The sequence below is a fragment of the Aotus nancymaae genome, unplaced genomic scaffold (genome assembly GCF_030222135.1).
Source record: "Aotus nancymaae isolate 86718 unplaced genomic scaffold, 86718_ANA_hifiasm-v0.15.2.pri h1tg000014l, whole genome shotgun sequence".
In the NCBI taxonomy this organism is placed as follows: domain Eukaryota; kingdom Metazoa; phylum Chordata; class Mammalia; order Primates; family Aotidae; genus Aotus; species Aotus nancymaae.
Genome location: NW_026988425.1, coordinates 88,872,622 through 88,896,753, shown reverse-complemented (window position 1 = coordinate 88,896,753; position 24,132 = coordinate 88,872,622). Strand labels below are relative to the sequence as shown.

At 40.1% G+C, this 24,132-nt stretch overlaps 1 protein-coding gene across 1 annotated transcript in view; it reads right to left on the bottom strand.

Moving 5' to 3' along the window:
• LOC110568414 (protein limb expression 1 homolog) overlaps nucleotides 1-24,132 on the bottom strand; it is an 83,127-nt gene that overhangs the window by 34,040 nt on the left and 24,955 nt on the right. Inside the window, exon 3 of the mRNA XM_064375812.1 lies at nucleotides 18,210-18,281. Coding sequence (XP_064231882.1) covers nucleotides 18,210-18,281 — 72 coding nt within the window. The remainder of the gene's footprint in view (nucleotides 1-18,209; nucleotides 18,282-24,132) is intronic.

Here is a 24,132-nt window from a genome sequence, read left to right as displayed (position 1 = left end):
AACCTAATAGAGAGCAAGGAACACAAGAACTTTTATGGGTATTTGTGCTGGAAAACCAAGGGCAAGCCTAAATCTCCACAGAAATGATAGACTCAAAATGTCTCTAACAGAAAGTGAGGAGGAACATATGAGCATAGTTTGATAGTTTAAGAGACAAGATAGCTTAACATGAAAATGGGGAGTGAAATAAAATGTCATTCTGGAAACCACCTAAGAAGAAAAAATTCACAAATGTATACTGACAGCAAGTTTAAACTTTGCAAATATTGAAGAGGCAGTGTTGTATCAATCTTTGCAAATATTAGAGATGGTCACTGGTCACAGTGGCTCACCTCACTCTTATAATCCCAGCATTTTGGGAGGCTCAGGTGGGAGAATTGCTTGAGCCCAGAAGTTTGAGACCAGCCTGGGCAGCATAGTGAGACCCTATCTCTACAAGAGAATCAAATTAGCCAGGTGTGGTAACACATACCTGTGGTCCCAGGCCCTCGGGAGGCTGAGGTGAGAAGACCACTTGAGCCCCGACATCAAGGCTGCAGTGACCCATGATCGCACCCCTGCACTCCAGCCCAAATGACAGAGCAAGACCCCGAGACCCTGTCTCAAAAAAAAAAAAAAAGTTGTGTCATGGTTGAAAGAATGGCTTTGGAGCCAGGCCACTTCAGTTTTAATCTCAGCTCTGCTAAATTGTGTGACCTTGAGCAAATTTCAAAACTGCTCTGTGCCTGTTTCATATAATGATACATTCCACTGCATTGCATTCCACTTTCCCATCAGATAAAAATTCAATGGAATAGAAGAACAGATTTTAAAGTAGGATTCATTTGAATTTGAAATTGCTGTAAATATATGAGCACTGCTGCTTATTTTCAATCTAAGCAAAAGTTTTCTATAGGATAAGGCTGTCTTATTTCCTATAGGATAAGAGCGTTTTCAGTTATGTGCCACTTAATTTTACTATTTAAAAATTTCACCGTGTTCCAAATGGCTTATTTATTCCTTTTCTACTGCCCATGTAAAATGTCTAAAGAAACTGTCAAACTATTATCTCCTAATTCCAATCAGTGTACAATACTCTCTTTCATGCAAGCAGGAAACCTCACCCATCAGAATTTCAACAGTACTAAGATACTGTGTATAACAAAAGAAAGCACAATATTGATTTCTAGGGTTTAAGTTTAGATAAAAATTCCCCTCTCAGTTATTTAAACTACTTAGATATAAACTACTGAATGGAGGCTTTCGTAAGACTAGTCTGCTGAAAAGAATTTTAGAATCCTGCTATTTGTGGGACCCAGGGTAAGTTATATAAACTCTCTGCGCCCTCAGTCTCCTCATTTATAAAACTGTCAATACCTCCTTACCTAGTTGTAAAGTATGCAACTCTTAAGAGAAATAAATGAAATCTTATGTAAATCACTTAGCACAGTAGTTGTCCTATAAATTAATAAATGTTAAATTTCTTTGTTTACATTTATTTTCAAAATTTACATCCTGTAGAGTTTCCCTAAACTATATACATGCTAGACTGAATCCTGCCCCTAGAGCATTCCAGAATTTTTTTCAGATTATCAGGGATAGCTAGAATGTCGTTGGTTAACTTTTTCTTTGTTTTATATAGGTTGTCTTGCCAATTTGAATGGTACCCAAATTTTCAGTTCATTGGCCTATATGGATATGAAAGAAGTTACACATTCATAGAGAAGGTATGGTTTACTATTACTTCAACCGGAAATCAAGTGGTATTTCACCAAGATTTTAATTGCAAATATGGAGATCAGTGTTGATCACATTTAATCTTTGGAAACCTGTGAACGGGTATAAAAATATGATTGTCAGGCTAGGAATCCAAGCCTGCCACAGTAACATAGTGAGAATAATTCAGCATACAATACTACAATAATTAAGAGATTCTTGAAACCAACAGAACGGTCAAACTCAATAGCCAAGCAAGATTAACCCTCCGTTTCTGAATTCTGAATACTCAGCAGAGGACAGACTGTTATTTTAGTGATGTGGACCCTTTAGGGCTAAACTTCCAAGTAAATATAATTAATTAATTGATTAAAAACTCAAGGTTAAAGTAAGATATCACGTGGAACATATTTAGTTTTATAATATTGCTGGGGGAAAACATGATCACTAATTCTAATCATTGAAACTGTATGTACAATAGGCAGAAATTCATAACTATTTAAATATTTTAGGCTAAAAACATTCATAGTTATTGCTGGCAATGAATGTAATGTCAAGCAATTGGTCCATGTAACAGGCCAAGCATTAATACCATAGCTCAGTGGTTCTTGACATAATGAGTAGAAATGGTTCTGGTACAGAATTATTTATAGGCAATAGTTAGAATAGTGGGAGAGGAGAAGACCAATGGACACTTAGAAATTTACAAAGGAAAAAGGGCAAGAAGAAGAGGGAAGGAGGTCTGTGGCCTAAAAAGCTGTAAGCCCTCAGGTAATTCTAAAATTCCCAGAGATGGAGAATCACTTTTAGGTAATTTTAAACAGATGGCTTTGTAGTGGCTCAGTGAAATGACCACTGTTTTCTACCATCTATTACTGTACATTAGTGCTTTATTCCTGGCGACAATCTCTGTCTCTTCACCCTTACATTTAGTTAAAAGAAAGGATCACATTAGATATTAGGATAAATTTGCAAAATGACTCATCAAAATTACCTTCCAGCCAATTTAAAATAAGATTTTTGGTGCTAATATTGCCAGCCCAGGAGTTACCAAAGAATCTAAACATTCCCTAAAAAGACTGGGACAAAGGCATACCTGCTTCCCCTGAAGTACCTCAAGAATACTTGTCCTCTTTAGTCTTATGTCCCTAAACCCCAGGAACACTTGTTACTTGTGACTTTCTCTGTAGCCCGCATCCTTTCTTGCACTACAAGGAATAGTAGTGTGTTGCAGACATCATCAATCCCAATAATGCTATCATTTTATAGGTAGATATTCTGGAACATGAGGGAAACCCCTAGTGCTGCATACATTATACACCCAGTATACAGCTCAGCTGCCAGGATATTTTTTAAAACAGGATGCAATTTTCAAATGGTCAAGTAATTAAATTTTTAGAAAATAATATATGTCTATTTCTGTAGATGAAGAGTCTAAAAAACAAATGAAAACGTGTAGGTTGATGTGACTATCATCAGACCAGTATGAAGATCAGGCTAGTATGAATCTCATAAGGCCAGTATGAAGATAAGATAAGCATGTGACAAACCAGTACATGTATTCCCCCACTTAAAGGCTTTCAGACATTCCAAACCCATTGTTCAGGTCTAACAAAATTAGTCTGTGTTTAATAAAAGAACCTCCTTTGTTCCAGACATGAAAATACTGAATAAAATTTAACATAAAAAATAAAATACACAGGTAAGCTTTAAAGAAGTAAGAGAAATTCCCAAGTAACCTAAAGGGGAGGGAACTCTAAGTCCTCTGGTGAGCAGGGCTGAGACAGAATGGCTCATGGGGATATCAGAAACAGATATAACAGCTGGGAACTAGGAATTGAATTCTCTAATGAGAAAGGAATCCTGGCAGCAGACCCGGTGCTGAGTTACTGCCTTAAAGCCAGGAGCTACTAAGAACTGATCATCTACAAACACAAGCGTTGAAAACTGCCCACCTGTCCAGAACAATGGCATGGAAGCTTCCTTTCTGGCTGGAGCCATGAGTGTAAAAACGGCCACATATGAGACAAGGAAATTCCAAACTTGTGCCATTGGGCACTCAAGGACCAAATTTATTCCTGTAGAGAGGAAGCTCCAAGCCAAGATATCAATGCTGATGAAGTCTGAATGACCACAGGCAGCGACATACTAAAAACTACTTGGTAGAGGCAGATCTACAACACAGGGGGAGAGGGACTGTCATGGAAAACCACCCTCACTGAAGATGAATTTCAAGCCATATTTTTCAAACCTAATCAGGAAGCAAAATACCACATGGTAGAGTCAGCATTACAAATATAGGAGAAATTGTACTTCAAAAATTAAAGACAGGTTGGGTGCAGTGGCCACACTTATAATCCCAGAACTTGTCTATCTGCTTTTGCACCTTAGGTTAAGTAGTGAAGAAAGAAACAGAGGTGAAGAAAGAGGCTGTGGCAGGTGAATCGGTTGAGCCCAGGAATTCAAGACCAGCCTGGGCAACATGATGAAACAATGTCTCTACCAAAAATACAAAAACTAACCGGGCATGATGGCTCACACCTGTGGTCACAGCTACTTGGGAAGCTGAGGTAGGGGGATCACCTGAGCCCAGGAGGTCAAGGCTACAGTGAGCTGTGATCGTGCCACTGCACTCCGACCTGCGACAGAGCAAGACCCTGTCTGAAAAGAAAAAATAAACTTAGACAATAGAAAAATCTCAAGGAGACATTTAATATATTTTAAAAATCAGGTGGGGTGCAGTGGCTCACATCTGTAATCCCAACACTTTGGTAGGCTGAGGCAGGTAGATCATGGTCAGGAGTTCGAGAGCAGCCTGTGCAATATGGTGGCACCTCGTCTCTACTAAAATACAAAAAATCTAGCTGGGCGTGGTGACGTGCACCTGTAGTCCCAACTACTTGGGAGGCTGAGGCAGGAGAACCGCTTGAACCAAGGAAGCAGAGGTTGCAGTGAGCCGAGATTGAATCACTGCACTCCAGCCTAGGCAAGAGAGGGAGATTCTGTCTCAAAAAAAAAAAAAAAAAAAAAATCAGAGACACAAAAGAAAGAATAAAAACCCAAATCAAAAATAGGTGAAAATATAAACTACACATAACTGCATAGAGACTTAAGTGACTGGACTATAGATCTGAGGCCATTACCCAGAATACAGCACAGAAATATAAAGAGATGGGGCATATGAAAGAGAAGAATCCTGAAAAATAAAAATGCTGGCTACCAGTTTCAGTTCTCTGATGCAGACTTGGCCCTCTAAACCTGACACATCTTTTAAAATAAAATACTACAAAATGACACATGTCTAAAAGCATATGAGGCACTGTTTTAAACATATTGTTAGCATGAGAATATTTATATTCAGGAACTCTGATGATTATTAGCCATAGTAATGGAGTCATATAAAAGGGTTTCATTTTCCCTATTGGATATAAACACAATTTCCTACATTCACAATAAGGAAAAGGTACATGTAACTGAAAAATGTATAAGTGATTCTATTCCTTGCTACCTTCCCTGGCCATTCTGTTAGTATAGTTAATGAGGAAACAGTATGCGCAGGAGGCTGAGCTCCTGGTTTCTCGGTGGGAACAGCACTCACAGCTCATACTTTTCCCAACAACTTTATCCTAGGCAACGCTGGAGGCCCTGAGGTGTGGTCTAGGTCTGACCCTTAAGTCACTTGTATGGGGGACCTCAGTTCATCATAGAATTCAGGGAGTATGCTTGCATGCCAAACGCCTTCATCTCTTATGGCAACTTTGAGTGAAATGTGAGTGGTCCACAACCTTGCTCAGGCTCCAAACATGGGCCATGCACATCAATCAGTTCAGTTCATGAGAGACCTTCCCTGTGATTCAGCAGTCTAAGCCCTATGTAACTGGCTAAATTCCTTACCAAAATTTCACTGTTCAGGCCATAAGACTACTTACAGATGGGCTTTTTATAGTCCAATCGCTTTCTTAGAGCAGCGCTTATCAAGCTTTAACAGGTGTAAGGATTTACCTATAGAGCCTACCAAGCCATGAATTCCTCGATGATACTGATAGGAGTAGGTCTGAGGTGTGGCTGGAGAAAACTCCACTTTTATCAAGTATCAAAGGAGAATTTGATGCACTTTCTCTGCAGACCACACATCACGAAACACTGTCTAAGAGAATCCTAAGAAGTTGCAGCACATTTGTGGGACAGGGGTTGGGAGAGCCCTAGAGCCATGGGTTATTCTGGAATCAACCTACTGGCATGCACTCTCTGTCTGAGGACAAGGAGACCCCAAATGTTAAAGCACACCTCTCTGCAACTGAAGATGCCTTGCTTAGATCACAATTCCATTCATCATTCCTTAGTAGCTCATCAGAAGTCTACGGGTGAGACTCTCTAATCAATGTTGCCTTCCTGGTTCACTTACACTTTAATCAGTATGATCACTATGTACTTGACCATGGGGCCTATGGAACTGAGGCAAATTATGAGTATGTTGGCAATACAAAAAGTGCTAACCAAAGTTAACACATTCAATAAAAGCAGACCCAAAATCCTTTTCTAACATATAAAATATCTTCCCCAAATAAAGTTAAATGTTAGTTTTTTTTTTTTTTTTGAAGAGTGTTGTAAAGGGATCTGAAGGAAAATGAATAGCAACAAAACAGACCAAGTGACAACTTTGAAACCAAGGTGTGCTAACCATTCCTGTGAGAGGAACCAGGGAAAATGACAAAAGGTGAGTAAACTGGGTGTGAAGAGTTCCTCCTCTAGCTAAGATGTATTCACCAGGTGGCAGCCGCCAAATATGAAATTAGAAACTAGAATGAGAAAAATGAGTCATTAGAAAGAATTCAGGGGGCAGATTATTCTGATTGTTGATGAACTTGTCTTTGCACTTTTGTACCTTGGGTTAAGTGGTGAAGAAAGAGACCGAAATATGAGCAGCAGAAATGCGTAAAGTGCGTAGAGCCCCAGGACAAAATGAAAATCTCAGGTGTTGCTGACACCTGATAAAAATCCAGTCTGTCTACAAGGGAAGAGTAGCAAGAACATCTCATCAGAAAGTCCAAGAGTTAACCAGAACTCTCAATTCCACAAAACAGCACAAGCAACGGTGTGCAACAGATACTGGAGTGTCTCAGGGGAAAGCATGGGAAGAAGAGATTAAGAAAATAATGCATGAGGTAAGCCAATGACTGGGAGGCTGGACGTGTTTCACACTTATGAGCAGTCCTGCCTCTGACTGGGCTCCACCGGAATAATATCTCAGTCATTAGGATCTGCAGCTGTTGGCCTTTTCTGATTTAGCCTTGCCTCCTGGTTGCAGATTTCCCTTAAGGAAATCATATTTCTACTGTATACTCCCAGAAAAACAGGCTCCCAAGCTTAACCTCAACCCTCTTTTTTTTTGAGATGGAGTCTCACCCTGTCACCTAGGATGGAGTGCAGTGGAGCTATCTTGGCTCACTGCAACCTCCGCCTCCCAGGTTCAAGCGAGTCTTCTGCCTAAGCCTCCTGAGTACCTAGGACTACAGGTGTGTGCCACCATGCCTGGCTAATTTTTTATATTTTCAGTAGAGATGAGATTTCACCATGTTAGCAAGGATGGAACCTCAACCCTCTTTAACCTTTCACTCTGCTTTTACAGCATCATGATAGCAGTGCCATTTAATACTTTTCATATTGCTCTTTATATTTGATAATGTGGTCCATACTTCTGTATGGCTAGCATCACGTCTGGCTGATTAAAGAAACTCCTGGAAAAAAGAAAAAGAAAGAAAAACAGGGTTCCTTGCTCATCTTTTTTTTTTTTTTTTTGATTATCCACTCTATAACCTTTAGCCAAAGCACAAATAAATATTAAGTTCCAAAAACTCTACTTATATCCCAGAGAACAAAAATGAATATTACTTTATCATTTTCACCTAACCAGGAAGAATCTATATTAAGGTAACGGCATCTTAGGGCTCTATTCATATTAAGATAATCCAATAAATATTAAGCAATTCCAATCCAATAAATAGTGAGCAATTACTATGTGGAAGACATGAAGTAGATGCTATAGGAGAGTCTGTCTTTAGGGGCTTATGGTATAGTAAAATTTTGCATTCTGAGAGGAAATCACTGTAACAAAATAAGAATTTAGTGTGTGATAAATTTTCATGCACTGAAGCTCATTCTTTGAAAAGCGTTCATAGCAAGCTGTTAACTATGTCCTAAAAAACAATACAGTGTGGTAGTTCTTATTTTCTCAATCTGTAAAATGAACATAATAAGAGCATAGCTACATTATCATCACAGCACATAAGGGTTCAGTCTGTGCTTAGAATACAGCATTTCAATAAATGTAGCTGTTACTATTAATCTGTTATAGCTATATTAGAACTATTAATATTAATATTAGAACTATTAACACTGTTTTAATACAGATTATGTTAATCTATTCTTTTACTAGAACCTCTTACAGTCACCTTCTAATAATCTATTATTATTGCTTAGGGTAGACAATAGAGAACTATAGGACATGGGTCCAACAATGTCACCTTGCTAGTGGTATGGTTACATAGTTTCAGTCCAAATTGCAATGTTCAAATAAACAGATTTGCTCAGAAGACATCAAGTCTTAGGAGATGTAACATTGCCTTAAAAATTGGAAATCATGTGACTGAGTATTTTTATGGCTTTCCATCAAAATGGTATGGCTCAATTCTTTTTTTTTTTTTTTTTTTTGACACAGGGTCTTATCACTCTGTCACCCATGCTGGCGGGCAGCAGCACAATCACAGCTCACTACAATTTCAACCTCCCAGGCTCAATTGATCCTCCCACCTTAGCCTCCCAAGTAGCTGGGGCCACACAGGTGCGCATCACCGTGCCTGGCTAATTTTTAAATTTTTTGTAGAGACAGGCCTTGCTGTGTTGCTCAGGCTGGTCTTGAACTCCTGGCCTCAAGTGATTTTCCCTCCTCAGCCTTCTAAAGTGCTGGGATTACAGGCATAAGCCACCATGCCTAGCCCTTTTTAATATCTCTTATCCAATTAAAAAAAGATTGGAGGTAGTACCCAACTAAAGTTCATTTAAATGCATGAAAGTGCTTTTGGTAATGCTCTGACATTCAGTGGGAGCAAAGAGCTCTATCCAATTCGGAACTGTCACCCAAAATGCCAAGAGTATGCCTTTTGAGAAATATTAAGATGACATTTTTAAGTCAAGAGTGTCCACAGAGAAAAAATAAAATACAATGTTTGTGAAGACCTCCTGTAACTTTCTAGTATGCAGATTGCTAATTCAATATATCAGAAAAACTATGCAATATGTTCTTCTTATGAGGTTAGACACACCAATGCTAAAACAGATATCCCAGATACATATGATCTCCAAATTGAGGGAATTATAAGGTATAATGAAAGAGCAGATACAAAGATATATACGAACATAGAAGAGTATGGGTTATAGAGATTTTATCTGAATAGGACTAATTAAGATAGTTCATATTTTGAGAAAAAGTAAATGTTTCCACCTAAGAAGTAGTGATCACTTAAAGTTAAATGTTATTATAACCATGAATAGAAACATAAATACTTGGCCAATTTTAAAAAGTTAGTTCAAATGAAAAGAAAATGCTTTCTTTTTCTTTTTGGTTTCATTATTTCAAACTGTTATTTTACATACTATCTTTTACATTTTCATTGCAGGAGAGATGTTATACTCAATCAATTCTACCAGAGAGTAACCAATGAACCAAAACTCCCCAGTAATTCTATATAATCAACTATTCTCATGCATTGGGACTCTTCTTTCAAAGTATCTGAACTCAACCACAGTAAATATTTATACTTGAATGTGCTGCTTCATGAACACTGTTTCACAGTCTACAAAGCATGCTAGTTCATAACAGACACCAAGAGTCCTTGCTGCACACACGGGTTCCCTAGTCAGTCTCATTGCTATAGGTGGCTTACTCCTTCTCCATCAGTCTACAGATGTGGCGTTTCCTTGTTCCGAAGATTTTGCTATATTTCCCTACTTCATTTTAATCCCATACTGCCTCCTAGAACCCAGGTAGCACACCCTCCCCACCACATTCCCAGCAACTCAATATTCCTTTTAGATACTGAAAAATCAGTGTGCAAAAGTTGAATTCATGCCTACAAGCAAACATCAGAAAGAAGCACTCTATATTAATATAAGCTCTAGCACTGATTACTTTCCCCTTTTGAGCAGTAGATGCCACTCCTTGTTGAGCTTCCCTGCAATGCAGAGGTTTTTCCTCTGGAAAACATCTCAAACAGCAGGAACTTTCTGGAGCTGCTGATTAAGCATTTCTGTCATTCTGATGCATAGGTGGGTTCCTAGAAAACTAGAGAGGTCCCAAAGTCCCAACCCTTAGGGAGGCTGCCTAAACTCTCTGCCTCATTTTCCGAAGCTGTAGAATGGGAATAAAGAACTTGTCCCCTGCCTGTGTAAGTGGAGAATGCCGGGTCCCTAACCACACGGAAGAGATTGTTAAATCTCTGTGAAAACACTTTGTAGTCTTAAAAGATAGACACCAAGTAACCCTCAGTGATGTTATCCTACAACTGTCTCAGGTTGTGTCAAGGAAATGGAACCGAAACATGTTACAACCCTTGCCACGCCACACCCAGTATGTATCAGGTGCGCAGAAAGGTCAGAGTGAGCTCACGCTCTAAAACGGAGGTCATCACGGGGTGGGGCAGGGTTGGGGAGGAGAAGGGCCATCTCCAACCCTAGGGATAAAGGTGCCAAACCAAACTGACATAGCTGCTGCTTTCCTTCTTTCGGCACTTGTCCCGGGCCGCACAAATCCCCTGTTTCGAAACCTTACGCGTCCGGTCACCAGATACATTCCCAGCGGAAGGGGCAGTAACCGTGTTACCGACGGGGAGGAGGATCGCCAAGAAACACAGCTAAACCCAGAACGCACAGTATCGCCAGGGTTGCCACAGTAGGAAGAGCGCATGTCCAGAGCCCGGGGAGTCCGCTGCAGGGTCCGGGCCCCGGACAGGCAGAGCAGGGCCGGGCGCGGGGGTCACGGGCCGCTCGACCCGGGAGCCCGCGCGGCCCGGAGCAAAGCGGCAGAAGACGGTACTCACTCACGCTGCGTGGACTCCGGGCCCCGGAGACCTCGGCTTGGTTTTCAGGAGGTCTGCATTCCCGGCTGCGCTCGGCTCCCGCTGGTTCCGCTGGGAGCTCCAGCCCGGCTCGCAGAGTGCGAGGGGGAGGGGCGGTCCCGGGACGGCGACGCCGGAGGCGCCCCGCCCCCCCACCCCACCCCCGGCAGCCCCGCCCCCCCACCCCACCCCCGGCAGCCCCGCCCCGGGAGCCCGGGATGCGTGGGGAGGGACGTCCAGCTCCATGGATTAGTCATGCGCCTGGCATCTGGAGACTGGCTCACTCAGTAACGCAGCCTGTGACGCGGGCCACGTGCTGTGTGGGCTGCGCTCGGCCGGCTGATGACAGGTACAGCTCCCTGGATCCCTTGGCTGTCACCCTGTGACTACCAGAATAAGGGAACGACGCTGGGTGCTCTTCGCAAATAGGCTCCCCCCGAAGACCTCTTTTGAAACTATAAAGTGGATTAGTAATGACTACAACCAGGATTTGCAAATGCAGTCAAAACTGTGTAATGGATTTTTTTAAAAAGTGTAGTTTAACAGTCAGAATTCTGCCAGATTATTTTATATTATAGTATATTACAAACTTCAAAATTAATAAGAATAGATTTGAAACCAGTGGCTACAATATAAATTCATGGGTCTATACTGCTGTAAAGAAATGAATGAATAAGTGAATAGAGGGGTTAAGCCACTCTTTCTTATAGAAGAAGGCCAACTAATAAGTATTGAATGAATTACGGAGTTAGAGAAAAAAATTGTAAAAATTTAAAATATATACATGAAAAGCTATACACCAACCACATTAAAGGCTCTGAACCCTGAACTTGGGGTATGAATGAAGGAGGTGGTGATGGTCACTGTTTGAGGAACACAGACCTCAGGACAGGCTGGACACAGTGCTGTGTCGAGTCATGACAAGTGATGGCCAGTGGAATGAAAAAGGTGAACTCAACCACAGCTTTGTGCCCTATACCTACACCACCAAGCAGTCAAGGCAGGTAGGGCCCTCTGACATCCCCTTCAAGGTACTCCTCATAGCCACCTTATCTTTTTTCTTTTATTTCTGTGAAAAGTCTGGTGAAATAAGAGCCCTTCCAACTTTAAGATGCTAACATTTCCAGAGCAGAAGACTCTGTCCTTACATATATACACATACAGATATATAAAGTCTAATATATACACATATATACATATATGCATATGTATATCAACCTCCACCTCCCAGGTTCAAGCAATACTCCTGCCTCAGCCTCTTGAGTAGCTGGGATTACAGGTGTACAGCACCACATCTGGCTAATTTTTATATTTTTAGTAGAGATAGGGTTTCACCATGTTAGCCAGGCTGGTCTCAAACTCCTGAACTGAAATGATCTGCCCACCTCAGCCTCCCAAAGTGCTGGGATTACAGATGTGAGCCACTGCCCCCGGCCTTATAATTCTTCTTGTTGGAAGTATAGCATATATATCCCCTTTTTGTTGTTGTTGATCATTAGTATTGTCATTCCTTTTTAAAAATAAACTAAAACTCAGCTCATCTAGGTTTCACTGACATTAATTTCTCCTGTGACAAAAACAGCACAGGGTGACTAATTTAGGCCACACCCCATAGGGATGGGCCCTGGGCATAGCTTCCAGAGTTAGGCAGCTCAATGATGCCTATCTCTGAATGTATTTCTGTGCTCCTGAAGAGTACAGATGAGTAATCACATGGTAACAAAACAAATTTTCCTGCTGGACACAGTGGCCGACGCCTGTAAACCCAGCACTTTGGGAGGCTGAGGTGGGTGGATCACCTGAGGTCAGGAGTTCGAGATCGGCCTGGGTAACATGGTGAAACCCTGTCTTTACTAAAAATGCAAAAATTAGTCGCATGTGGTGGTGCACGCCTGTAATCCCAGCTACTCGGGAGGCTGAGGCAGGAGTATTGCTTGAACCCAGGAGGTGGAGGTTGCAATGAGCTGAGATTGAACCATTGCACTCCTGCCTCGGTGACAGTGAGATCCTGTCTCAAAAAATAAATAAAACAAAATAAACAGAAACAAATTTTCGGAACATTCTCTGCTCTAAGTAGAAAGGGGCTCCTTTCCTTAGAGTGAAAGGAAACTGTTGTTCCATGGCTGTGCTACGGCCATCACAATCCCTGAGGGTGTCCTTCCTGCCAGTGTGGTTCTCAAATCACCTGCATCTGAAACTCCTGGGATTGCCTATTAAATATATGAAATCCTGGGCTCTTCCCCACTCTGGTGAATTCAAATTTCTTGGCTTGGAACCTGAGAATTTGCATTTTAACCAGATTCTCCAGTTGGTGTTTAGGTTTTGGGTAGCCTAAACTACCTACCTTCAGCACAATTCAGTCTCCTGGCTGCTCAAAATGTGGCCGCCAAGCCAGAAGCAGCACACCAACTGGAAGCTTGTTAAAAAGCAGAATCTCAGTCTCACCCCAGACTTCCTGAATCAGAATCTTCATTTTAATAAAACCTACACTAAATTATTATGTACATTAAAAGGTGAGAATTAACCGGATATTATTTCTCAAACTCTGGTTATTATTTGTACATTACTTACATAATATTTTTTAAACCTGCCATAGCTGTATTATTATAATTATTGTAATTATTATAAAATAATTAGATGTACTTTAACCTTCAATTCGGCCTCGCCATAAATAAAAATATCCATGGGATTAGGAGTTGATGTGCTAGCTTACTTTTTTTAATAGCACATTAAAATATAAGCGTAATTATTAAAATAAAAATGCTTTCTTGTCTAACACACAGTCATCTCACAAACCACAGGTGGTAGGAGGATACTGTGGGCTGATGCTGGTGCTGAATGTCAGCACATCCTCCACAATACCCAAAGAGTTAATCCAGACCCTCGCTCCTATTAGGGGTGAGAAAAGTAAGAACCTGGGAAGAGAGCTGCGTTGCCAAAGTTAGCACAGCTATTTGTGGCAGACCCAGGACCAATCACAAAAGTATTTCTCTGATAGGTGCTTATTCCTTCATAGATCTCCTCCCTGCTAGTCTGGGAGGGAAGTTGTTTGCACTTTCTTCCATTTGAAAGGCCTAATGTTAGCCGGGCGCGGTGGCTCAAGCCTGTAATCCCAGCACTTTGGGAGGCCGAGGCGGGTGGATCACGAGGTCAAGAGATCGAGACCATCCTGGTCAACATGGTGAAACCCCGTCTCTATTAATACAAAAAATTAGCTGGGCATGGTGGCGCGTGCCTGTAATCCCAGCTACTCAGGAGGCTGAGGCAGGAGAATTGCCTGAACCCAGGAGGCGGAGATTGCGGTGAGCTGAGATCGCGCCATTGCACTCCAGCCTGGGTAACGAGCGAAACTCCGTCTCAAAAGAAAAAAAAAAAAAAAAAAGAATGGCCTAATGTTTCTGAATAACCTGTCATCTATGGTTTTCCTTCTATACAGTTAGGTAATTCTCCTGTTTTCCTTTCTTTCATGGATATCTGTCATTCAGCAGGTGGCCACACATTTGAAAACCCTCACCACATATTGATAATTTCCCACCTCATCAGTCCATGCCTTCCCAAAGCAGGATCCAGAAAACTCACACTCCCAGATTCCCTTGTAGCAGTGTGAAGGCATATGATGTACGCTGGCCGATCAGATGTGTCAGACAAGAATGAGATTGGAGGTGAGCAACGTATACAGGCTGCTGCCCACCAGGAAATCCATGTTATAATAAGGATTTTGAGTTTTCTGCATCAGTAGTGACAGAGTTCCGGCACCCAGTTCTAAATGTGACAGAAACTGAGCTGTGGTGGCAGCAGGAGAAAGCCTCATAGTGTTACTGTGCATTGTTCCTGCTGTAAAGCTTTAGATTTCTTCTGCTGTACTTGCCTGGATTTCTCTACCAGCTACCCCCTGTTCCTTAAGGAATTCCTTTTTGGCTCAGTCAGAGTGGGCTCTAATTGGAACTAACAGCTTCAACCAGTACATCTTCTTAATAGAATGGTCTTCCACAGAGATATTCCTAATGCAATTTGAACCTTGGTTTCCCTACCTGAATAGTCAGATTGGTGAAATAGAAGTTGCCTGAGAAGTCTTCCAGCAATAAAATTGCATGACTGATTATGGATCACAACTATTTTCATAGAGGTTTTAGCAAGAATCTGTATAATTTCTGCAGCCTCATCTTCACTACTGATTTACCAAAAATTAGATTTTAAGAACTAAACAATTTATAATAATTATTTTAAATTAGAAATATTTACATCACTGAAGAGCACTGGATCTTTGAAACCCAAACCTGCATAGCAGAAGGGATGCTATTTGAGGGCACAAATCCTCATTTTCTAAGCATTCTCATAAAACAGTTCTAAAATATACAGAAACCATGCTCTAATACATAGCTTACACATATGCTTCAAATTAAGTACTTAATTTTTAAGACTTTAAAGTTTTAAAACTTTAATAAAACTTTACATTTTAATAATTATAAAATTATCACTTATTTTAAATTTCAAATCAACTATTTCCAGAATCAAGAAAATTAGCACTAGTTCTTACTGCCAATTCTATCTACCACTCTGTCACACCTTTTCATAATGTATTGGGAGAATATTATTTGCCTGTGTGTGCAATGGTAACTGTGTAATAAAAGGCTTCAAGTTATGCTATTACCCCCAGCTTTTCTAAATGATGCATGGGTATGTAATTTCTTAAGGGATAATGCTACGAGCTACAGCCATTCCAATCTGGCATCAAAATAAGAAATAAGCAACTACATTTCTTCAAAACTTTATAAAAATTAAATATTTGAGAAAGGAAGAGGTGAAGAATCAAACCCTGGAGAACTCACAGTCAGGAAACTAGTGAATGAGTCAGAAAAGCATAGTGAGAAAGAGAAACAGGAGACATAAGAATGGAAATGGGAGAGGACAGTGTTCATAAAGCCAAGAAAATAATTTCAAGTTTGCTGTTAAATACTAGAACAATAAACGTGGCTAAAACATCTCCACTTCCCAGTTATGCTCTGCCCCTTCCAGATCTTAAGACAGAACACGGTTTGTGGGGAGATGTTCAAGTTCTTTATAACTATCCCATCTCAGAAAAATTGGGTAACGTCCATGTTAAAAAAAAAATGGAAAAGGTCTGATTCTTATGATTACGTTCAAGAAAAAACTGGGTGTGGTTTAGATAATAGCAAAACGTTTAGATAATAGCAAGTTCAGTTAATACAAAGTTTAGATAATAGCAAGTCTGGGAACATTTACAAATAACTCACTAAATCTCATTGGGTGGTTTTGCCAATGAGATGTATCATTTCTAGAGGCATAATTTAAGGGTATGCTAAATACAAGTCCTAATAACCATCAGAGTAAATCATTTTTAGTTGGAGAATCTCTTTTATTTGGAGACCTGGAAACAACAGAATATGAAGACTAACAAGATCAATCACAGAGAGGTCCATTTTCCCAGCATCTACTAAATGCCAGGGCCGGGGCTAAGTGTTAGTATATATTTTCTTTCATTTAAGCCTCTCAAAAGCTCTGACAAGAGAAGTCCTATCCTCATTTTACAGATGAAGAAACTGAGGTTCAATGGACTGGACAAATCATAGTGACAAAGAGGAAATCCAAGCTTGTATTTGTTTGTGTCAGCAACAGTCTCTTACCCAGTGACCATCAATGCTGTGGTGTCTCCAGCAGTAAAGAATGGCTAAGAAAGAGCAGACCTCAGTTTTGAGTTTATGTTGGTCCCAAACATTAATTAATTCCCTGTATTTATGATTCATTGTCTTTCAATGATTTTTATATTTTTACTGACTGGCAGAAGAGGGCTTTGAAAAAGAATTTAAAAGACATGGGTCTTAAAGTGGGATGGTATTTAGCATTAGAGGGACTGGCCTCTTCTCACTCCTCAGCTGATTATTTGTTAGGCACCATCAGGGGCTTTGAGAACAGTCAGAACTCTGAGTGACACTAAAATACTAACTCTTCATTGAGCAAGTGACATCTATGAGAAAGTCTGACTTTCATAAGATAGCCACCAATTTCAAACAAAAAAGTTTACTTTAAATAGTTGTATAGATAGTCCTGACACATAGGTTGAGGTTTTAGATAATCTTGGACATACTAAAAGACCACAAAGTTGAAATGGGCGGAATATAACAATTTTTTTTTCTTTTTTTTTGAGACGGAGTCTCGCTCTGTCACCAGGCTGGAGTGCAGTGGTGCAATATCAGCTCACTGCAACATCCGCCTCTTGAGTTCCGGCAATTCTCCTGCCTCAGCCTCCCAAGTAACTGGGACTACAGGAGCATGTCACCATACCCAACTAATTTTTATATTTTCAGTAGAGACAAGGTTTCACCATCTTGTCCAGACTGGTCTTGAACTCCTGACCTCGTGATCTGCCTGCCTCGGCCTCCTGAAACAATTTTATTTATCAAAAACTACTAGCTAAAATTATAAAATTATACTTTCTTGTCTTTTTGTTTTTGAGGCAAGGTCTTGTTCTGTTGCCCAGGCTGGACTTCAGTTGCACTGTCACAGTTCACTGCAGCCTCGACCTCCCAGACTCAAGAGATCCTTCCACCTAAGCCATCTGAGTAGCTGGGACTGCAGGCACGTACCACCAAGCCTGACTAATTTTTAAATTTTTTTTGTAGAGACAGGGTCTTACTATGTTGCTCAAGCTGTTCACAAACTCCTGGGCTCAAGTTATCCTCCTGCTTCAGCCTCCGAAAGTGCTGGGATTACAGGCATGAGCCACTGTGCCTGGCCACTTTCTTGCTTGAAAGGTGACATTTCAGTGATTTTTATAAGTTGCAAAACTTTGAAGGGTTATATTACCAAAATTGCTTAGATGGAGCTTATGAGATCCAGCATTGTCAAAGACCTCATGACAGGAAACCTGGGTTCAAGCCCTATCTCCATCTTACTGGTGTTGTGAGCTTGTCAAGGTTACTTAAACTCCTTGAGCTCTGGTTCCCTCGTGTATAAAGGAATAATAAGAAGAAGATTGTGAGGAGATTACATGATATAATTACACAGAGCACTTAGCAGAGTGCCTGGTGTGGTTAATGCCCATGAGGAGGATTTGAATTATTTTCTAAAGTGGGAGGACTACATTTTTACTCACAGTATGTGCAAAAGTGTAATATTATCTACAGATAGTCTTCATAATTAATATTTGTTTAAAACTTACTATATACCGAGGAGAATTATACAATAAATGGTTTTACTAGGTTTTAAATCACTCACCTCATTATTAAGAAATTGTATTCTGTCTTCAGCACAGAAATGATACTTGGTTCAAAAACCTTCAGTGATATCCAGACACTGTTTGCCTTCCCTACAGGCCCCACCCACTAATGATATCCCTGTAGAATACAGTAGGGGTCTTTTTATGTTCAGGAAATCACTGACCTTGGTGGCCGAGGCTGTTCCATCAGCATGGGCTCTGGAGGATTGACTGCTCCTGAGGCTTGTTGCTTTTCTCTTGAAAATAAAAAATATTAGTTTCAATGGGGAAAACACCTTACCAATATAGTCAAATGCAAACTTACATATCAATACAAATATTTTCTCAAGCAAAAATCAGACTAATACTTGAAACACACCCAAAGTAAACATATGCTTTTAATTTTTCATAACTTTGCCTGAAGATGATATAGAAATTAAAATGAAGAGTACGTTGAATAAATCTCAATTGTTCAATATTCAGTGAGTTTGGAGAACTGCAAAACTCACCAGGGCAGTTGTCACACACTTCCAAGTACATCACTCTCCCAGTCACAGAGAGTATACAATGTCACAATGTCTGTGGAGGGTGATTTAGCAATATGTATCAAGGATGCTATTCTACTTGTAAAAATGTATCTTAGGGAAATAAGAGAAGAGAAAAAGTATTTTGCTTCAAAGATATTCATCACAGTACTATAAGCTAAAAAACCTGAAAACAGGTCAGGTGCAGTGGCTCATGCCTGTAATCACAGCACTTTGGAAGGCAGAGGCGGGTGGATCATGAGCTCAGGAGATGGAGACCATCCTGGCTAATATGATGAAACACCATCTCTACTAAAAATACAAAAAGTTAGCCAGGTGTGATGGCGCATGCCTGTAGTCTCAGCTCCTCAGGAGGCTGAGGCAGGAGAATTGCTTGAATCTGGGAGGCAGAGGTCACAGTGAGCCAAGATCGTGCCACTGCACTCCAGCCTGGGTGTCAGAGCAAGACTCTGTCTCAAAAAAAAAAAAAAAAAAAAAAAAAAAAAGCTGAAAACAATGTCTATAATAATGAATGTCTATGAGTACTTATGGTGTGCCAGGTAATTATTCTATTAGAATAATAGAATTATAGATAATAATAGGATAAAAACACTTTAAGAATAAAGCCTCTTAGAGCATTATTCTAAGTACTCTAAGTGTTTTAAATAGCATGCGTAACAACATAAACCAATATAAACCTGATACTATTGTTATCCCTTTTATGGGTGAGAGAACTGAAGAACGGAATGCATAGATTATTTGGCCATGGTCATAGTAAAAGGCAGGATGTCTGCTCCAGACTCTAATCTTCTACCTACCTATACTGCCTCCCATAATAGGGGGTTATGTTATTGCATAGTCATAGGATGAAATATCATCTGGTTATTAAAAGTCATGACTTAGAAGAACACCTCATTAAATAAAAACACATTATTCATATTTTATATAAAGTCAAATTATAAAATAGTATGTATAGTATGATCCCTTAAGGTCATATGAGGTTATTTTCTGATGGTGTAAAGAGTAATTTTTAAAAAATCCTTCTTGGGCTTTTTTTGTGTTTTCTTATGTAACTATTTTAATTGAGAAAAAGAAAATAAATGGAGGAAAAAAGGAAAGGTAAAATACACAGTTGCTTTCTCAACAAGACCTTCATATCCTGTATCTCTTTCTTATGAGTATCTATATTCCAAAGAAGCAAGCATATAAACTATAAAGCTTTATAATGTAAAATGGTGATATGCTCCAAGGTCTCTAAAGTGTGAATAACGTACTGTAAACAATGAATAGGCCGAGTGCTGTGGCTCACACCTGTAATTGCAGCACTTTTGGAGGCTGAGGTGGGCAGATCATAAGGTCAGAAGTTTGACACCAGCCTGGGCAACGTGGTGAAACCCTCTCTACTAAAGTACAAAAAATTAGCTGGGCGTGGTGGCTGACCCCTGTAACCCCAGCTTGGGAGGCTGAAACAGAAGAATGGCTTGAATCTGAGAGGCGGAGGTTGCAGTGAGCCAAGACTGTGCCACTGCACTCTGACCTGGGCACCTGGGCGACAGAGCGAGACTCGTCTCAAAACAAACAAACAAACAAACAAAAAAACAAAACAAAGCCCACATTGAATACACAAGGTAAGCTAATGCTTGAATTAGCTGGTATATAACACATTAACATGTTCTATGTCTATGCAATAAACATTTTATATGCATATTGATAATTATTTGGTTTCATTCTTTAATATTTAGAATAAATATTTAGTCAAATTTGTATTTTCTAATTTATTGAAAATGCATGCCATGGAAGTTTGAACTGAAGTCTTTTTTTCCTTCAGGGTAAATTTTGCCTTAGCATGGCCAAAACTCAAAACTTAGCTTGCTGTCCTCAAAGCACAATCTCTATGTGTCCACTGGTCAACCACTCTAGGGAGCCTCACAGGCATTTGCAGGAGTTCAGCCTCCCAGGCATCATCTGTAGAATAAATAAACAGTCTCTCCCAAGCATACACATACTACCATCAACCAAGGAAAGAAAAAAACCTAGATAAATGTGATAAAAATAAAAGAGGCTGCTAAGAAGCTCGTGATGCAGGTGTGATAGGTGAGATGGTAAAAGGAGGGGATAACCCACATTTTATCCAGATTGCAAGTCTTTTTAAAATTATCACAAATAATAGCAAATAGCTTCTGACAACCTTAATGTACAAATGGATTCTGTGTAAAAGACTGGACATAAGACATAAAGACAAGAATACAGCAGCAGCAGCATCCATTTCAACTTCATACCTATCTCAGCCTCTCTTTTTCCAATGAGGAAACTGAAGGAGGTTAGGTCCGTTTTCAATGTGACACAGCTGTCCCAAACTCCAGCTATTAGCTTTTGATCTTAGCTATAATTGAGGAAGGCCATGTCCCAATCCTGGGCTAATTACAGATTCCATTCACTACATCACAGCCCACATATTGGATGCCAGCTTACCTGTAAAGTCTGTAAATGGATTCCACTACTTACAATATGCCAAATAGTATCTGCCAATGAGAATTTAAAAACTTGTATTTTGGCAGTGACGAAACTATTAAGTTAAAAATAATAACTGTAAACTTAATATACATGCTGAAAATGACTTACTAATGAATGAAATGCTTTTTAACTTAATGGAGGTTCCCTCAACTTTCTTGTGGGTGTGATCTGTTCCCCTACAGACTGTCTTGCTCTCAGAGCTGCCTGGATTACCTAGTCCACAAAGGACCAATGTAGTTCAGCTAAAGTGAGAGTGGAATATGTAAAATGATCTTTCATTACATTTTTATCTAACAAATATTTATTAAGCTCTTTGTTGACATCTGGCACTCAAAATACAATGCAAAAGCTGGAAATACACCCATATACAGAGCATACTCCTTCTTATTTTGAGATTGGTAATCAGAGTTTAATTACATGTTGTTTTGGCCGATGTACAAGACCTGGCCCCCCTTCTTCATTTGTGTCTGACTTTACATATTCATTTGTTCATTCATTCACTGGGCAAACTATGAACCTGGTCCTATTCTAGGCCATGGGGAAATAATGACCAATTAAACAGAAAAGGCTGCTGCTCTCATGGCTCTTACATTCCAGTAGAAAGACTCAGCCTCTAAGTAAGTCAACAAAAAAACAAGATGATTTCAGAGAGTGGTGAGTCCTAAACAAACTATGAAACAGGAAGAGGTAACAGAGAGTGATTGGCTGAGGATTGCTTCAGACAGGATGGATGAGGAAGCTACATTTGACTAAGACCTGACTGCTGTGAAGAAACCATGTAAATATGGGATGATGGAGAGGAGGCATTCCAGGTAGACAGAGCAGCAGGTGCAAGGGCCCTAAGGTAAGATTGGGCTTGGTAAGCAGGAGGAGCAGAAAGAAGCCAGTGCAGCCAAGGCATGCTGGGTACGGGCATGTATGGTATGAGATGAAACAAAATGCAGGATCACAATATTTATTCTGAAGTGATGCAGGTTCAGAATAGCCCTATAGTCACATGAGTTTGGGATCATCAGTTTCTTCGAAGATCTGGTTTGCTTCTGGTCTTCTCTGGTTACTATCTAGACCCCATGAACCTTGCCTTCAGGTGCAAGGTTCTCAACATCCTCTGGCTTCATGTCATCTTGTGCTTAGTGTTGCTGGTATCTTCTTCACCTTCATACTCCTTAACAACAGCATCAGTCCTTAGAAATTCCACCCTGCCCTGGACAGATCTCTTACCTTGCTAGATCTGCATTCTCACTAACTAGTGATAAGGCTGGATCCACCTTCAGGACAGAATTCATCTACCTACAGTAAGCAGAAACTCTCAAAACAAGCTCAGTTATATATGATATTGCATCATCTGTTGCAAGAAGGCATGAAAAAATTAGTTGCATACTTTTTTGTGTATCTACTGCAGTTCAGAGAAAAAATTTTTTACTGAACCAATCAAAACTTGAATCTTTAAAATTTTCAAAATAACAATGAAGTTTCAAGAGCCAGGCAAAGAGTTGCTGCGTCATTGTCACCTAAAATCTCAGAAAGGGCTCCCTGAGTGAAGCCACATGTTTTACCCTGAGACTTCTTGACTCTGTGAAGAAAGGCACCACATTCTCTTGGACAATGATCCTACCTTATGATTTATATAGCAAGAGTCCTGTTCTACCAAATTCCAGCTATGAGATCTTAGGCAAGTTTATGAACAGTTCTCAACACCAGTTTTCTTTCTTTCTTTTTTTTTTTATTGTACTTTAGGTTCTGGGGTACATGTGCAGATCATGCAGGATTGTTGCATAGGTACATACATGGCAATGTGGTTTGCTGCCTTCCTCCCCCCATCACCTATATCTGGCATTTCTCCCCACATTGTCCCTCCCCACCCTCTGCTGTCCCTCCCCTGGTGTCCCTCCCCAACTGACTGCAGTGTGTGATGCTGCCCTCCCTGTATCCACGTGTTCTAATTGTTCAACACTCGTGTTGTATGAGTGATACCATGCAGTGTTGGTTTTCTGTTCTTGTTTCAGTTTGCTGAGAATGATGGTTTCCAGATTCATTCACGTCCCTATGAAGAACACGAACTCATCATTTTTTATGGCTGTGTAGTATTCCATGGTGTATATGTGCCACATTTTCTTTATCCAGTCTATTGCTGATGGACATTTGGGTTGGTTCCAGGTCTTTGCTATTGTAAACAGTGCCGCAATGAACATAGGTGTGCATGTGTTTTTATAATAGAATAATTTATAATTCTTTGGGTATATACCCAGTAATGAGATTGCTGAGTCAAATGGTATTTCTGTTTCTAGGTCCCTGAGGAATCACCACACTGTCTTCCACAATAGTTGCACTAATTTGCACTCCCACTAACAGTGTAAAAGTGTTCCTATTTCTCCACATTCTCTCCAGCATCTGTTGTCTCCAGATTTTGAAATGATCGCCGTTCTAACTGGTCAACACCAGTTTTCTAACTGAGTAATGTGAATAACTCTGCTCATACCTCAGAAGGTGATTTTGAGGGTTAAATGAGCTAAAACATGTCCTGAGGACTGTGACCCACAAGTTGAAATTCCTAACCCTAAAGTGAGAGGCTCAGTCTTCGCCCAGGTAGCAATGGAACAGACTGACCCCTACAGGGCAACCCCAGTGGGTCTGGTTTTTACTCATGAGAAGACTTAGTGGCTGCTGAAAATCTTCTATGAGTTTTATTATGTATATAAATATAAAAATAATAACTTTTTGTGGGACAGAAAAATGTAATTTCTTCCTTAGAACTCATGATCCTAATAATGGGATGCTATTAAGTTATTTGGAAACAGTTTGATTTTTTTGAGATTTGTTGTTAAGCTTTGTTAGGTTGGAACAGATCGGCCTTTAGAGTACGTGTTATTGTGATATAAAAAGAAATGTATATAGTCATGTGCTGAATAAGCATGTTTCAGTCAACAACAGACTGCGTTCTCTGTATATGGGACAGTGGTCCCATAAGATTATAGTAGGGCATATATGCAAACTTGATGTATGACACGTGATATTGGCATTGCAGATCAAATAGGGGAAATTACTAATATTCAGTCATGGTGCTGAGATA